At 49.0% G+C, this 16,399-nt stretch overlaps 1 protein-coding gene across 1 annotated transcript; it reads right to left on the reverse strand.

Moving 5' to 3' along the window:
- Positions 1–612: 612 nt before the first annotated feature.
- On the reverse strand, positions 613–16,393 carry Ythdf1 (YTH N(6)-methyladenosine RNA binding protein 1). The gene is made up of 4 exons (XM_013030396.1): positions 16,309–16,393; positions 15,170–15,249; positions 5,661–7,220; positions 613–877 (listed from the first exon to the last, which is right to left on the reverse strand). The coding sequence occupies exons 3-4, from the start codon at positions 7,200–7,202 to the stop codon at positions 851–853; spliced, it is 1,569 nt and encodes a 522-aa protein (XP_012885850.1). The 5' UTR covers positions 7,203–7,220; positions 15,170–15,249; positions 16,309–16,393; the 3' UTR covers positions 613–850.
- Between the last annotated feature and the right edge of the window lie 6 nt (positions 16,394–16,399).

Below are 16,399 nucleotides of genomic sequence, written 5' to 3' on the forward strand. Positions count from 1 at the left end.
CCATTCAACAAGAAAAAAAAATTATAGACACACGGTGAGATTTACAGTTGCATTTTCCATCACACTGCACTGCCAGGCCCTACATTTAAAGCTTAGCATTACTGGTGTAAAAACGTAGGACGGCTTTAGGATTCTCAAGTGAGGAAAGGGAAAAGTTAAACATGACCTGCAATTACGAACGCCTGAGTGCTGAGCTAGTCTGCCCTGAGTCAGGGCAGGGAGGGGCGGGCAGCTCACTCTGCCAGGTAACGCACCAGAGGTCGGCCTTCCCAAAAGCGCAGTGTGGTCACCACATTTGAAAACGGGCAGCTAGCATTTTGGAAGGATGACAGACAGTAAACAGGGCAAACCAGCAGAATCAGGTGATGTCTCACCTTCCTACCAGCATTGAGAATAGGTGGCAGTCACCTTTCTGTTAGTGCTGCGACATTCCGACAGCACGTTCTAAACAATTCACGAGTGCTCTTACAGCTGCTCCGAGGCAGAAAAGGAGTAAGAAATGTAAATGACTGAATGTAAGAATGAGAACATAATTTCTGCCAAAATAAAAAATCTCTGGGATGTATTAGGTGTTTTGTTTTGTTTCAAAGGATGTTTATATTTCACACTAGGTCTGATAAGCTGACAAAAAATAGTCCTTTATTAGTGAGTTCTACAAGGAAGGTTATGATACATATAAAAGATAAAAATGAATGCAGATCCATCTGGCAAAAATGAACTACAAAGAGTAAAGACGCAAGCCCTCGACCCGCTCTGGACAACACGCTGGAGCTGATGCCAGAGGCAGCACCAAGCATACAGTTGAAAACTTGTTTCAAAGTCACTGTGAACCAGAAACACCGGTTTGTTCTTACTGTTTGTTTCGATTCTGCCGCTCCTATGGAGGAAAAAAAAAAAAGGAGAGGAAGTTAATTAAAACACTGAGCAATTCCGCCATGCAGGTGACCTGCCAGAAACAAGCCCGAGGCTACCCGAGTCCTAACCTGGCTGTGAGGCTGGCTCCCTTGCGCACCGCCACGGCTCGGGCTCTCGGGGGCTGCCAGGCCCCCCACAGACTAGGGTGGGTACAAATGACATGCCAGGTCCCAGGCACGCACCGGTCCCCTGCCATGCCAGCGAGCAGCTTACCCCTCAGGTCACTGTATAAACTCCTCTGCGCCAAAGGAAGCAACGAACACGGAAAGGGCTCTCGTCTCTTCTTTCATTTAAGCATCCCAGTGGCTTCTACGGACACCAAAATCTGTTCAGCTTGCTCAAAAGCAAGATCTGAATCACAAGGCTAAGGAAGGCCAGGACAAAGCTGCTGGGTGCTCCACAAAGGGCCAGGGACACAAAGGGAAAGGCTGAAGACTTGCTCACCATTCCTATGAACACAAAGTCTGGGACTTGCAACCAATTTCCCACAACTGCTGTCCCGGCCTCTGGCCAGTGGGTTTAGAAGTGCTTTGTGCTTCCCACCTAAACGTAGCTCTCAGCTAGGGAAGCCCATGACACACAGACTGGACTACTTGTGTGCCCAGCATGCTCATCCTAGATGCAAGCCAGTTGGAAAATCACAGGGCAAAAGTACACAACTCCAAGTATGGAGAAGCCAAGGTCTGAGGGTCACAGTTCAAAGCCAACCTGGGCAGGAAAGTCTATGAGACTCTTACCTTCAATTACCAAAATGCTGAAAGTAGAGGTATGGCTCAAGTGGTAGAGCTCCACCTTTGAGCAGTGCCCAGGCCTCAAGTTCAAACTCCCAGGATGGCAGCCAAAAAAAAAACACAAACTGACATCCTTAGACATCATCCTTAGAACAAGAAATGCTATTCATTTTTAATTTGTGCCAGTTCTGGGGCTATGAACTTAGGGCTGGGCACTGTCCCTGAGCTTTTTTTTTTTTTTTGGTTGGTTGTGGGGCTTTTAACTCTGGGCCTGGGCGCTGTCCCTCAGCTCTTCAGCTCAAGGCAAGCGCTCTACCACTTGAGCTACAGTGCCACTTACAGTTTTCTGGTGGTTTATTGGAGATTAGAGTTTCGAGGACTTTCCTTCCTGGGCTGGCTTTGGACCGAAATCCTCAGATCTCAGCCTGCTAAATAGCTAGGATTACAGGCGTGAGCTACCTGCGCTGAGCTTTTATGCTCAAGGCTAGTGCTATATCACCTGAGCCACAGTTCCACTTCCTGCTTTTTGTGATTAATTGGAGATAAAGGAGTCTCTTGGACTTTCCTGCCTGGGCTGGTTTGAACTGCGATCCTCAGATCTTAGCCTCTTGTGTAGCCAGGGTGATAGATGTGAGCCAGCAGTGACAGATTCAATCCTTATTCTTAAGTTCTCTCCTCTATTCCTCTACCAAGACTCCAAAGTCAAGCACACTGGCTGTGGCTAGAAGCCAAGCAGGATCAGGTCAGGGAACCTCAAAATCTCTAGCAATACATGTAACACACAACTGCCACTGTTTTAAGCAATGAAGAACTGGCTGGTTAAATCTATGGTAGCCTAGGACTTACATAGCTTCCCTCTGACTGTTAGTGCTTTCCTAAGAAACAAGCTATGTTTACACCTATAAGCTGGACAAGGAAACTGCAAAAACACTGTTCTTCCTATATTCTAGGTCATACCCAGCTTCCCCAAGCACAGCTCTGGTGGTGCCTGCTAAGGCTCCAGCTATTTAGCAGGTCACAGTAAGAAGAATGCAGTCAGACCAAAATGAGATTATCACCTAAAAAGTAATTAAAGAAAAAAAAGGGAGCCGTGGTTCAAATGGTAGTGTCTGTCTAGCAAGCATAAGCTCCTGAGTTCAAACCCTAATACAATACTGCTGGGTACAGCTGGCTCACGCCTGTAATCCTAACTGCTCAAGAGGTTGAGATCTGAGGATCATGGTTTGACTCATGCTCTTATCTCCAATTAATCAGCAAAAAACCAGAGGGAGAACTGTGGCTTAAATGGCAGAGCGCTAGCCTTGAGAAAAAAAAAAAAAAAAAAAGCCAAGGGACAGTGTCCAGACCCTGAGCTCAAGCCCCAGTACACAAAGAAGTAAATTCCAGAAATCAAAAAATGTAAATTCCAATGTACCCATTACACAGCAAAGTAGAGAAACTATCAGTACTGTGTTATTGCCAGTTATGTTTACATCATTGTACAATATGCTGCGTGTCTTTTTGATCTTGATGTTGTAAAAGTATGTCTTCCCCAAAGCAAGTGGTGTCCAGAAAGCAAAGGAGAAAAGTAAATGTACTACATTTAAGTAATAATAAAGACCTGAGATTTATTGAAAGGCAGTATGTCTTCAGCATAGTTGGGTGGCATTATGGGAAAAATGAGGCAAGCATCCTGCACTCAGTGTGACAATGGGAGGAACCCTCCCTCGCGGAACCACACACATCTGAACCACAGGTACTAAGGGTCTGTTTGAAAACTAGGACCATTTGAAAGTGATGAGGTCTCTCAGAGGTTCTGAGAGAACCCTGGGATCTCCCACAGTCCTGGCCCATGGCTACAGGTGCTACGTACAGCCTGTGAGAAGGAGCGACTGACGCTCTCCAACACTCTTCACTAGCCACACTAAACCCCTGGGACAAACCGAAGCGCAGCCACTGAAAGGAACGCCAAGAGTGGCAGCTCACACAGGGTAGCCTGGGCATGACTCCATCTGAGGACTGCCCCAAGCCCACCGCCATCACTCTACACAGCCCCGAGTTTACATAGATATTTGCATTTCCACCATATCTATAGCAAATAATCCATTTAAAAGTCAACAGTCAACTAATAACAAATCCAGGTTCTCACTTGTCACCTCCAACATGACATGGAACTCCAGGACTGAAAACTTTTAGGCCAGGGTATGGTTCAGGGAAGGGGCGCCGAGACCCTTCTTCCCCTCACAGCAGGCTGTTCAGTGGGGCAAGATGAAGCCCCAAAGTTCTCCAGGCGGTTCCAGGACCAGGGATGAGGGCAGAGGCCTGCAACTGCTGGGCACCACGCAGCTTTACCGGAGACCCACAAACAAACAGCACGGCCGTCCATCACCAAGTTCTCATGCACACTCCAGCTTTAAAAACATCAACCAAATTAGTGGTGGGTTTTTCTTACACCAAAGCTCACTGCCAAGTTTTGGCACCCAGGATACTCTATTATTGAAGTGAAAAAAGTGAGCACACAAATAAATGTCTGGTGATGTCTAAGATCAGACCTAACTTCCATGAACAATTATGCCTGTTCTGACCCTAGAGTCCAACTATTCAGCAGTCATGCCTGCACTGAAGTTATGCTGTGTACACAGCAGCGGCCCTGTGAGCGTGAGGGCCACAGGTCTGCTACCTTGGGTAGGCACACTCTATAATGCTGGCAGAACAACAAAATCAGCCAGCCACACTGCTCAGAAGATGTTCCTTCATTAAGAGATGCATGGCTGTTTTACTTTACACCTAAAACAGCTAATACGGCATTTTAGTTACTGGAAAACACAACACACTGCTAGCCAATCGCCAGTGGCTCACACCTATTATCCTAGCTACTCAGGAGGTTAAGATCTGAGGATCGTGGTTCAAAGCCAGCGGGGGCAGGAAAGTCTGTGAAACTCATCTCCAATAAACAACTCAGAAAACCGGCAGTGGTGCAGTGGCTCAAGTGGCAGAGAGCTAGCCTTGAGCTGAAGGACAATATTCAGTCAGGCCCAGAGTTCAAGCCCCATGACCAATAAAAACCACACTGCTTTCTTTTCCACACTCCTTTGCTATTTGAGATGATGGTGGTGCTGCAGGTCATCGAAGCACTACCACGTGGGCACAGACACATGCCTTTCTGCCCAATCAGTAAAGTCACTTGCTTCTCACAAGAGCAACTGCTTCTAACAGAGGATGGAGACGACCAGAACCCTGGCCACTACACACTGACATTCCACAAAATAAGCCAATACACCTCTCTGGCTACTTCTTGAATAAAAGGAAGCCTTACAGCGCATGTGAGGTTCTTGTTTCCCAGTTCTAGGACCAGCTCTGGGGCACCAGTTTGTTCTGAAGAGGAGAGGCACTCACTCGCGGCAGGCCCTGGGAGCATCACTACCTGTGTTTCAGGTGTGAGGACCAACGCCTGGTGAATGGATCTAACCACACCTAATATAAAATGTCTGGATTCCAAACCTGCTCCTTCCCCATCATTCTCTTAAGAGAGAGCATGTTGCGTTGGAATATTGGGTTTTTAAAAGAAAAATAGAAAAGCACCTAGGGCTAGCGTGTGCAACAGTTTAAGGGTGCTCCCAAGAAGGACACACCCTCAGGTGGGTGCTGGGAACACCACTGTCTAAGCGCTGTCCACCACCTCACCGACCCCCCACCCCCGGGTCAGGAGACACCACCGTCTAAGTGCACCGGACTGGACAGAAGCTAGCAAGCACTGAAGAGATCAGAGTTCAGAAAGCAAGATAAGAACAAAACTAACAGCCCTCAAGCTCTTGGCAATGAAATGTGTCCAGTGTTCCCACTGACCACAATGTTTACACACTGAGAAGTAGCCAGAAGCCACTGGTGACGTCCACTCAGATGGCATGGCTGCTCCTCCAGGAAAGGGAGGGAAGGCCCGCGGCCTCTGGCCGGCCCTGCCTGTGAACGACACCAGCAAGCTCTGTCGTCTCTCTTTGCTCAGGCGGCGCGGCAGACCTCTGAGACACAACTCACCTTGCGTACCACCTCCTCCTCCTCCTGTCGCTTCTCATAGTGAGAAAAGTCATCGAAGATGGAGGTCGTGTGCCTGTAGGAAGCGATGATCTTCAGCACCTGCTTGGCCTTCTCCAGGGGCACCTCCTGTGTGTCTCGGGAGTTTGTGACCGGCTTGTGGTCGTTGTTCTCCAGCCTGATGTGCCGGAGCTGGCTATTGGGCACGTCCTTGACGAAAATCCACTTCACGTCGAACTTCCCCTTCCACTTGTCCTGAGACCAGACCCCTGCGCTGGTGCCGTAGTCCACGGCGGACTTCATCTCAGCCACCCCACAGAAATGCCCGCTCCCGTTGACACTGAAGAGCAGGTAGACGGGCCCCTTGCTGGCCACGGCGCGGAAGGCGCTGTCCAGGCGCTTGTTGCCATGCTCTGTGCTACACCAGATGGAGTACTTGATGGAGCGGTGGATGTCGTCCTCAGAATAGCTCTTGATGATGAACACTCGTCCACTCTTGAGATTCCAGTCAAACTCCTTAGGGTTATAGCTGTGGGCAGCCTTCAGTTTCTCAAGGACTGGGTGGGACTCCGCACTGGGGGCAGAGGTGGGCTGGGCATTCCCGGGAGAGCTGCCATCACTGCTGACGGCTCCGCTCTGCCCAAAGGCTGTGCTTCTGTTGCGAGGGGCACCCCAGCGGGCCTGGGGCGGCTGCTGAGGACTCTGATACTGTGGCTGGACCAGAGGGGGAGGCGGAGCTGGGAGAGCCTGGGCAGCCTGCTGGGGCTGTGGGGCAGCCTGGGGAGCCGGGGCCTGTTGGGGGGCTGGGGCCTTTGGCATGGGCCCCTTGTTATCCCAGGTGCCAATGTCCATGTTATGCTTGATTGGCGGGGGAGGCAGTGTGCCCCCCAGCACAGGCCCGCTCTTGGCTTTCATTTTAGGCTGTGGTTTTGCAGGCTTGCTGGCAATGGCCGCCCACGAGGTTGGCTTTGAAACTGGCAGGTTTACATTTGTTCCGCCATTTCCCGAAAGAACACCTGTCAGTGCTACGCTGCTGACAACCGAGCCCACTGTCTTGACTGCAGAGGTGGTAACGTCCCCGATCTTCAAGCCAACCATGCCCTGCTCTAGACTGTTCATCCCAGGGGCCTTGTTGAGGGTATCACTGTGAAATCCCGTCTGCCCATCAACCACCGTGCCGCCCAGGGAGCTGGGTGTCTGCCCATCAACCACCGTGCCGCCCAGGGAGCTGGGTGGGTAGGTGTAGCTGCTTCCATATGCTGAGCTCTGAGTTTGCTGCCCTTGAGAACCACTCGTTCCCCATGCTGAAAACGCAGGGTTTTCTGGGAAAAAGTTAAACCTGTGTTGATAGAGATTGTTCCCCAGCCCTCCAGGCTGCCCAAACACAGCATCATGCATGAAATGATGGTCTCCATTGCTAAGCTGTCCGTAGGTGGTGAGGTATGGGATCGGAGGGTCCCCTGCAGTAGACCATGGCGCCTCATTGAGGGAGTAAGGAAAGCCAATGGATGGTGGATAGTAGCTCGACAGGTAGGGGTCACTCATCGAGGGGTAACTGTTACTCTGTGGAAACAAACATGACAGGTTAGACTGGTGTCACACAGGAGGACACCACGCACACCAGGCCCCTCACAGAGGCCGAGCATAAACAATCCTGGCACCATGCAGAGCTGTTCCTTCCTAGAGAAAAGCCAAGTTTGCCAAACCTATAACAAAATCAAAACCCAAAGAAAGCAGTGACACTTACAAGACTCTGTACTTAGGTTGAACAACAGCTGAGCCACTACAGAACAGGATGAGCAGCTCTGACCTCGAGTGGAGCCAGCCATGCACCATCAACTCTCACAGCGACCACTATGGAGCAGCCACCAACGCAAACAGCTTGAAACACACCCAGGATGCACAGGGCCCAGAAGCTGCGGCTCACCATCAGCAGCACCCCAGGCTTGCCATACTGGCACCTCAGACTCATCTGCCAGAACTGCTTCCCCACACCTTTCACTGCTCCACCTCTGAGTCTGGCGCACCTGTCCCTCACGTGCCCAGTGTCTTCTGGGCACAATCCTGGACCGTCAGCGGGCCTGGCAGCAGAGCCCTGGGCCTTCCTGCCCTGGCTAAGAGCGAGCCTCTCAAGGGTGAACACTCCACTCTGACACAGTGGACCCTCATCTGGGCGGCGTTCCTGGGCTTCCCTGTCTGCACGACAGCAGACATCTTTCAAGGGGCTTTAAAGTGGCTGGACCACAGGCACCAACCACACCATGGTGGAGGAGGGAGGTCTTAGGAGCCATCTTAAGAGATCTCTGAGGGTGCTGTAATCCTAGTTAGGAAGCTGAGATCCGAGGATCGCAGTTCAAAGTCACCCTGGACAGCAAAGTCTGTGACACTCTTTATCTCCTCCAATTAACCAGAAAACCAGTAAGTGGCATTGTGGCTCAGAGTGGTAGAGTGCCAGCAACAGGGACAGCATCCAGGCCCCAAATTCAAGCCCCACAACTAACAGAAAGAGTCTCTGAGAAGGTTCTCCAGCAGCTGAGATGACGTCCCCCTGGTCAGAACTGGGCCCTGTCCCCCACACGTGCCTGAGGTGATGCAGGTGACTTCCTGTGCAGTGCCATGCTGTGCAGGGTGCTGAGGACGGGAGGGTGAGGCAAGGACCCCTCTCAGTGGACCATTTCAGAAAAACCTAACAAGTTCCCTGAAATAAAGCCTTTCAGGTTCTACAAATGAGACTCTACCAACACCCGATGCATTAAGAGAAACAGGTTTCAATGATTCTGGCTCCATTTTTTTGCAATCTTCCCTCACAGTCCCCCCGGGCAGCCTTCAAAGCAGCCTAATACATGGGAGGCCAGGTCAGCCGGGAAGGGCCGCTCTGTGACGCGTACCACAGAGGCTCACGCGTGCAGGGCCAAGCACGAGAGTCCTACCATTCAAAGCAGCCTAATGCACGGGCGGCCAGGTCAGCCGGGAAGGGCCGCTCTGTGACGTGTACCACAGAGGCTCATGCATGCAGGGCCAAACACAATAGTCCTACCATTCTCAGCAGCTACGCCACTTCAATACTCCAGGCCAAGGAAGAGAGAAGACGGTGGTGTGGCATTCTAGTCCACATGAAATGTTCCATAAAGATACAGAACTGGCCATAGAGTTGTAACTGGTCCACTAGATTCTCTACCATGCAACAAGTGGACGACAGCTGTTTCTCAACCTGTGCTGCCTATAAACATGACCTCGATAATTCAAGTTTAAGCACAACTTCAACCAGAGCCCCACACCGATCCTGGAATCCCTGATTCTTTAGGATCTGACTCTACAACTCTGTATGCCAGGCTGAGGCCCGTGCTACACCCTCCCCAGGAAGGGACCTGGCTCCCAGGCCCTGTGGAGCGCACAGGTCAGATGCTCTATGTGAACCAACAGTGTGTGTGGAACTACATTGGGGCTGCTTGTCAAGCTAGAGCACACCCACACCATGACTCTTTCTCTCGTAGAGAGGCTCAAGCTCAGTGCTCTGATAACCCATTCTAAGAGTGACCCAGTCCCTTCTTGGCTTTGGGGCTCAACAGAGCAGCAGTCTAAGATACCAATATGTGTGCTTGTTTACCAAGGGCATGGCTAAATAAAGCTAAACAAATTCAAAGCTTGCTCTTCACACAAAGCTTCCTCTTGAACTCCCTGAGTGAGTGCACTCAAGACCCCATCCTCACCCTCTTACTACTGGTGACACCATAGTCAACACGTTTCTTTTTGTGTGTGTGTGAGCCAGCACTAGGGCTTGAATTCATTGGCTTCACACTTGCTCAGCTTTCTTGCTCTCAGCTGGTACTCTACCACATAAGCCACACTTCAAAATCTGGCATTTTGCTTATTACTTCAAGATGGAGTATTTCAGACTCTTCTGCCTCAGCTGGTTTCAAACTGATATTCTCCAGGTCTTAGCTTCCTAAGTAGCTAGGATTACAGGCATTCATCACTGGTGCCTGGCTTCACATTCAAGACTTCTACTATAGCCCTGGGTACGACAAATACCACCTAGAGGGGGCTAACACAGCTTCTAAGCAAAGATCAAACCCCTGAAAAAAGAAGCTGTACCTTTGAACTTTTAAGCCCCTTTCCCACAAACCAGAAAACAGTAAGACACGTAAAGAAAAAAAATAAGAGCCGGGCACTGGTGGCTCACACCTGTAATTCTAGCTACTCAGGAGGCTGAGATCTGAGGACTGCAGTTCAAAGCCAGCCTGGGCAGAAAAGTCTGTAAGACTCGTGTCTCCAATAAACCAGAAAACCAGAAGTGATGCTGTTAGCGCTGTAGAGCCCTAACCTGGAGCTGAAAGGCTGAGGGACAGTGCCCAGGCCCAGAGTTTAAGTCCCAAGACAAAAAAAAAAGAAAAAGAAAATTTTAAAGTCAGCAGCCATTATCCTTAGATCATTTGGAATACAAATTACCAAACACACTGAACTCATAAACCTATTCTTGAATTAAAAGCAATTTTTCTGTAATTATTCAAGTTTAATTACCTTAAAAAACAAAAAAGGGAGGGAGAAGAGAGAAGAGGAAGGGAAGATAACCATTCTGAGTCACTAGGGCTATATAACCAGCAGGTGAAACTAACTTCCTCTACTCGTGTTTCTAAGAAGGAAACAATTCTGAGAGAATTCATCAGCGTGACCAAGAGACACTGGGTAAAGAGCAGAGACCCCTCCTGAGTCCAGCAGCACATCTTTGGAGTAGGCTGAGAAATGGAGATACCATCAAACCAAATCATGAGAGAGGAGAGCACCAAGGGCCATGCTGAAAAGTGACCAAGGCACAGGGGTATCCGGGAGCTGTTCACTGAGTCATTCACCAGGGTGGCTACACTGCAAAGGAAATGGCGTTTTAAAAAGCTCAAACACTAACTAAACGCTTACTCTGATAGCCGTTTTCACGTTTTCAAGGTTGATCCTCCTGAGGCTGCGGTTCTGGCCTCTCGGCTAGATGGTCAGTATGCAGACACAGCAGTTTCCAACAAAGAATTTCTGCCTCTTTCTCAGCAACTTGCCAATTAAGTAGGTAAAGACTCATTGCAGCTTCCAGCTATAGTGATGGCAGCAACTGTGTAGGCAAATCCCTCCAGGACACTACACTGGGCCTTCCTTTCACGTAAGCCCATGTTATTTAAGTGCAGTCGCAGAAGCTGATGTGAGACAGGTCCAGATGACAAGGTACACACTACTGACCCTGCAGGTTGTCTGCGCCATAAGAACTGCTTGTACATCAGTAATCCAAGGGCTGTGTTTCTACCAATTCTTCACATGAAACAGCCAATGCTGTTCATGCATGCAGGACACAGCATTATTTAGCTTAATTGTGTGCCCAAACTCTGACAGAAATCCTGGACAGCGGGGTAATAATAAGCACAATGCTCAAATCAGGCGATCAGCTCTCAAAGCCTGCCACTTTAAAGAGAAAGCATGACACAAATTCAACCACACAAGCTAGCAGCTGAGGAGAAAGCATGGACACACAAATTCAACCACACAAGCTAGCAGCTGAGGAGGAAGCATGGACACACAAATTCAACCACACAAGCTAGCAGCTGAGGAGGATGTATGTCAAGGACTGTTCAAGGAGATTCTAGACTCACTCAAAGAACACTTCAGTCTAGAGGCAGTAATGATGCCCAAATAACTCGTGATCAAACAGCCCAACAGTAAGATGCAAGGCAGGGATGCACAGCCCCACACAAAGGAGGCAGGACACACCACAGTCCCATACAAAGAAACAACAGGATGGGCATCTGCTGACGACAAGTTCTTCTTCACCTGGGCAAATTATGTTTTCCCAGCATGTCAAATGACTGCTCATAATAAAGTTCAGTCCTGCTGGGTACCAATGTCTAATGCTGGTAACAGGAGACTAGGATCTGGAGATCAAGGTTCAAAGTCAGCTTGGACAGTAAAGTCCATGAGAGCCAAGCACTGGAGGCTCATGCTTATAATCCTAGTGACTCAGGAGGCTGAGATCTGAGGATTATGGTTCAAAGCTAGCCTGGGCAAGAAAAGTCTATGAGTCTCTTACCTCCAATTAAACATCAAAAAGCTGTAAGTTGGAGCTGTGGCTCAAATGGTAGAGCACTAGCCTTGACCAAAGAAAGAGCTCAAGGACAGCCCTGAGTTCAAGCCTTAGTACTGCTCCATTGTGCACACATATATGATACTCTGTCTCCACTAAGCCAGCAAAAAGCTAGACTAGAGGTAAAGCACTATCTGAGCAAAACAGCAGAGCATGGCCTGACAACCAGTGGCTTATACCTGGAATCCTAGCTACTTAGGAGGCTGAGATCTGAGGATCACAGTTCAAAGCCAGCCCAGCCAGGGAGAAAAGTCCATGAGACTCATCTCCAATTAATCACCAAGAAAAAAAAACCCAAAAAACAGAAGCAGATCTGTGGCTCAAGTTGCATAGCCTCAGGGACAGTGCCCAGGCTCTAAGACCAAGCCTAGGACTGGCCAAAAAAAATCAGAGCATGAGGAGACCCTGAGTTCAAGGCCCCCGTATCAGCATCAAAACAAAAAGAAAGAAATTCAATACTCAGGTGACTTGATTAAATAAGCAAGGCTTCAGAAAAAATAAAAATTACCACCCATGGAAAAAAATCACTACCATGTACCTCACAATAGGAGCACGAGACTTTCCCTATAATACCTAGTACACAAGTGAATTATGAGAGCAAAAAGGTAAAAGCAGTTTGGTTTTCTTGCTTTCTGTTGACAACCAACACCCCATGCCCAGGTGTCCTTGGGATCACAGCATACAGCCAAGCTCATCAGATAAGGCCGGCCAGGGGTTAGCACCAACTGTTCCTAACTTAGTCACCGCTCAAAGGCAGGAGGACCTCCTCTTTAAGGTAAGCCATCCCTTGCTTCCCAGAGAACAGGAGGAACTGGGAAACTAGGAAGCCTGAAGCACCAAAGCCTTGAAAAAGAAAACAGGACAAGGATCCCCAACTCAAGAGTCATCTATTCTGTACCTCTCTACTTCATTTCCAGAAAGGTTTGTCAGCCCACCTCTCAATCAGGGCTCATGACGCTGCTCAGCAGCAACCAGGCACGTCAGATCCACAGCAGGGAGACAAGAGTCCCGTGAGGCCCCACACCACCAAAGCCCACCAAAAGTGACATTCACCCGATAGCACGCAGCAGGCCCCCAAAGATGTCCAAATCATTCTACGGATGCTTTCTGCACAGCGACTCCAGCTGACCAGACCTGGATTCAAAACAAGGGCTGTCACCTCCACAAGCATGCTGCATGGAGCCAAGTGACGGAATTCTAAACATTCGCAGCATCCCTGCAGCTGAAACACATTAACAGCTCACACATACGCACGCACAGGCATACACGTATACAGGAGTCGATGAGGTACGCTGCACACCAACCAGATTTTAACATTACTGTTACCAGCCACAAAATGCCCTTCTTCTGGCTGGACACCACAGCACAGCTCTGTTCTGAAAGTGCACTTTCCTAATAGGCAGCCTCCATCTGAAGGGTCCAAGACAACAAAATAACAACTCCCAGTGACCATAACTGAAACGAGAATTCCAGGCAAAAGGATAGACACCACTGTTCAGGACAGCAGGGCATGCATCTGCTGAACGATCCCAAGTTCCCTCTTCTACCTTGGAAAGCTGCAGTCTCAAGGATCTTGAGCTGCTTCATCTGTAAATACAAGTGAAGACTGAAGATTGTGTGCTTCCCATCTCTTTGCTATTTTGGAAAATCTTCTATCAGTCACGGAGAGAACAGACTGACTCTTAAGTAATGTGCTGATTAATCACCTTGCTAAAAAGTACACACTGTAACCTAATGAACACAAAGAGGCTACTCATGTCTTTTTTCTATGGCTTCTCCAAGAGAGAAACAACCATGGCCATTACTGATAACAGAAAATAATCTGTCCCATTTTAAGAACACCAGCACTCCCCCTTATGAAAATACAATCCATGTGTTGTGAAGTAACCTCCTTCTCATCACTTTGATTACAATTTGGTACACGATACTGCCCTAAGAAAAGAAATAAGATATTAAAAAAATAAACTTAACTTCTTGCCATTACCTTGGTCAAAAGTCTGTGGCTGAGGACAGGTGGGTTGGACAACGCCCCATCCTGCCTGGAGGAACAGATTCTCAGGGGCAACCAAGCCGCGGGGACGGATCCAGGACCCCGCCCACACTTGGTTTCTAGGCTCCTGAGCAGCTAATAGGAAGAAGTATAGAGAAGAGTACTAAGGTCTAAAATCTTTTGAAAAGGGCAGTTGACAAAACAAAACCAAAACCAAGTCAAGGCCTTTTTTCAGTCTAACACAGGGATAAGTCAAAGTCTCGCTTCATGCTAAAGTAAATATGTACAATACATTTTAAAGCAGCAGATATATGGTTAAACCTGCATTCCATGGTTTTAAACCAGGGTAATTCTGTCCCCAAGAGACATCTGCAGTATCACAACACAGGTGGGAATGGCTGAGGTTGGGATAAGTGCTCATGAAATCTAGCGAACAGAAGCGAAGGAAAGCCAGTGGCCGGTGGCTCACACTTGTATTCCCAGCTACTAAGGAGGCTGAGATCTGAGGATCATAGTTCAAAGCTAGCCCAGGCAGGAAAGTTTACAAGATTCCTATCTGCAATTAAACACCAGAAAACTGAAAGTGGAGCTGTGGCTCTGAGTGGTAGGGTAGTGTGCTAGCCTTGAGCAGAAGAGCTCAGGGACTCAGGGAAGTCCCGAGGCCCTGAGTTCAAGGCCCATGAATGAACCCCCCCCAAAAAAAAAAAGTGAAGGAGGATGCTAAACATTCTACAGTGTACGGAGTAGCCAAAACAATGTCCAAAATGTCCACAAGGCCAAGGCTGTGAAACCTTGAACTACCAGAAGATTCAAGTTGTTTACCTGATCTAGTCCCACAGTTCTAACCCTCCAGAACCAAATGCAACAGGCCAGAAAACCTTAGAGGACTAAGCACACCTGTCCTCTGTAGAAGCAACATCACTGACCCACAAAGAATGGGAATCACCAAGACTCTGCCTTCATCCTGGTGCCTAAGAGTGTGCCTTCTTCAGGGAGAAAACTAACTGCATCACACTCACGCCTAGGCCAAACAGGAAGAAGTGCTCGAAGCAAGTCCTCAAGGCCATTCTATCATTTCTAATACTTTCTGGCCAGTTTTTTCCTTGTTAAGGTTTAATAAACCAGGAATATAACAGTAAAGGTGTGTTACAGTTAAAGCTAGTTTGTTTTTTTGGCCAGTCCTAGGGCTTGAACTCAGGGCCTGGGCACTGTCCCTGAGCTTCTGTTGCTCAAGGCTAGCACTGTACCACTTGAGCCACAGCACCATTTCTGGCTTTTTCTGTGTATGTGGTACTGAGGAATCGAACCCTGGGCTTCATGCATGCTAGGTAAGCACTCTACCACTAAGCCACATTCCCAGCCCCTAAATCTTAAAATTAAAATATGCTAACAAATCAAACTCACCGGATTGGACTGTCCAGAAAGGTAGGGCTCAAAGTCATTGTCATGTACTGTATCCTTCTGATGCAAAGAACCATTTTGTACTAGAACAAGAAGTTGCAAAATATTATCAAGTTTTAAAAGATTAGTTTCAAGCATGGAAATTAGTCCATTTTCATCAATTTCTAGCATAAATTATGACTATTTTAAAATGGGCATAATCCACTGAGATGATGCTTACATACCTAGTTACGATAGTAATGCAGAACTTTGAGTAGTTTAAGTTACACTCTTAAAAAAGACAATCATAACTTGGTAGGAGGTTGACAAAAATAGGGGCAAACAAAGTAACTGGCAAGAATAAGGTTTTGTGATTTGTTGTGTGCTGGGATGGAACTCGGGCTCCCACGGGCCAGGCAACAGGTTTACCACAGCCCTATCTCCAGCCCATGAAACAGGGTCTCAGCTCTGGACAAGGTCTCAGAAGATCTCTATTAGGCAAACAGGATGGAGGGGAGAAGCACTGAAACTAGGGGGTGCTCAGCTGGGACGGGCTGTGAACCAAGTTCACCTGGATCTGCTCTCCACTAAATTTCTGCTGCTCGAAAGCTCGGCCAGAAAATGAAAGGAAGGGGAAAGAACGGCAAGGCAGGCGCTGGGCCTTTTCCAATCGTAAAACACGATGAACCATATTTGGTTACAGTAACACACACACTGGCTAAAAAGTCTTCCAAGAAAGCAAGAAGTGTCTTAGGTTTTCCCAAGAGTGAGTGCGGGAGTCTGTCCCAAACTAGAAAAACAAAGGAAATGACCACAGACTCGGCTGTAAGTGCGGCAGCCGGCCGGTTCCCCCGAACCGACCCCCAGTGGGCAGCAGAGGGCCGGCGCTCGGCCGCCGGCCTCCGGGCCGCACTCTGGCGGGCGCGGCTTCTTCCACCTCCTCCTCGTCCTCCCTACGCTCGGCCACCTGGCCGGCACTGGAACCGCAGCAGAGAACTTCTTGCAGAGTCTGGACCTGCCGCGCACATTTTCACCTCCTCGCAGCCGGAGGGGGAAACTTAGGTTTCCGGTTCCAGGCCCGGCCCGCGGACGTGCTCTCGCCCGAGCGGGCGGGCGCGGCCCCGACGGCGCGGCCCGCACGGCCATCCCGGAACTCGGCTCACCTTTATTATCTTGTCCTTTTGTTCTCTGCGTCGCCGCAGGCCGGGACGTGCGGGCGGACGCAACCCAGCCCGGGAAAGGAAAGACAGAGTT

Source organism: Dipodomys ordii, unplaced genomic scaffold (genome assembly GCF_000151885.1).
Source record: "Dipodomys ordii isolate 6190 unplaced genomic scaffold, Dord_2.0 Scaffold129, whole genome shotgun sequence".
Classification (NCBI taxonomy): Eukaryota; Metazoa; Chordata; class Mammalia; order Rodentia; family Heteromyidae; genus Dipodomys; species Dipodomys ordii.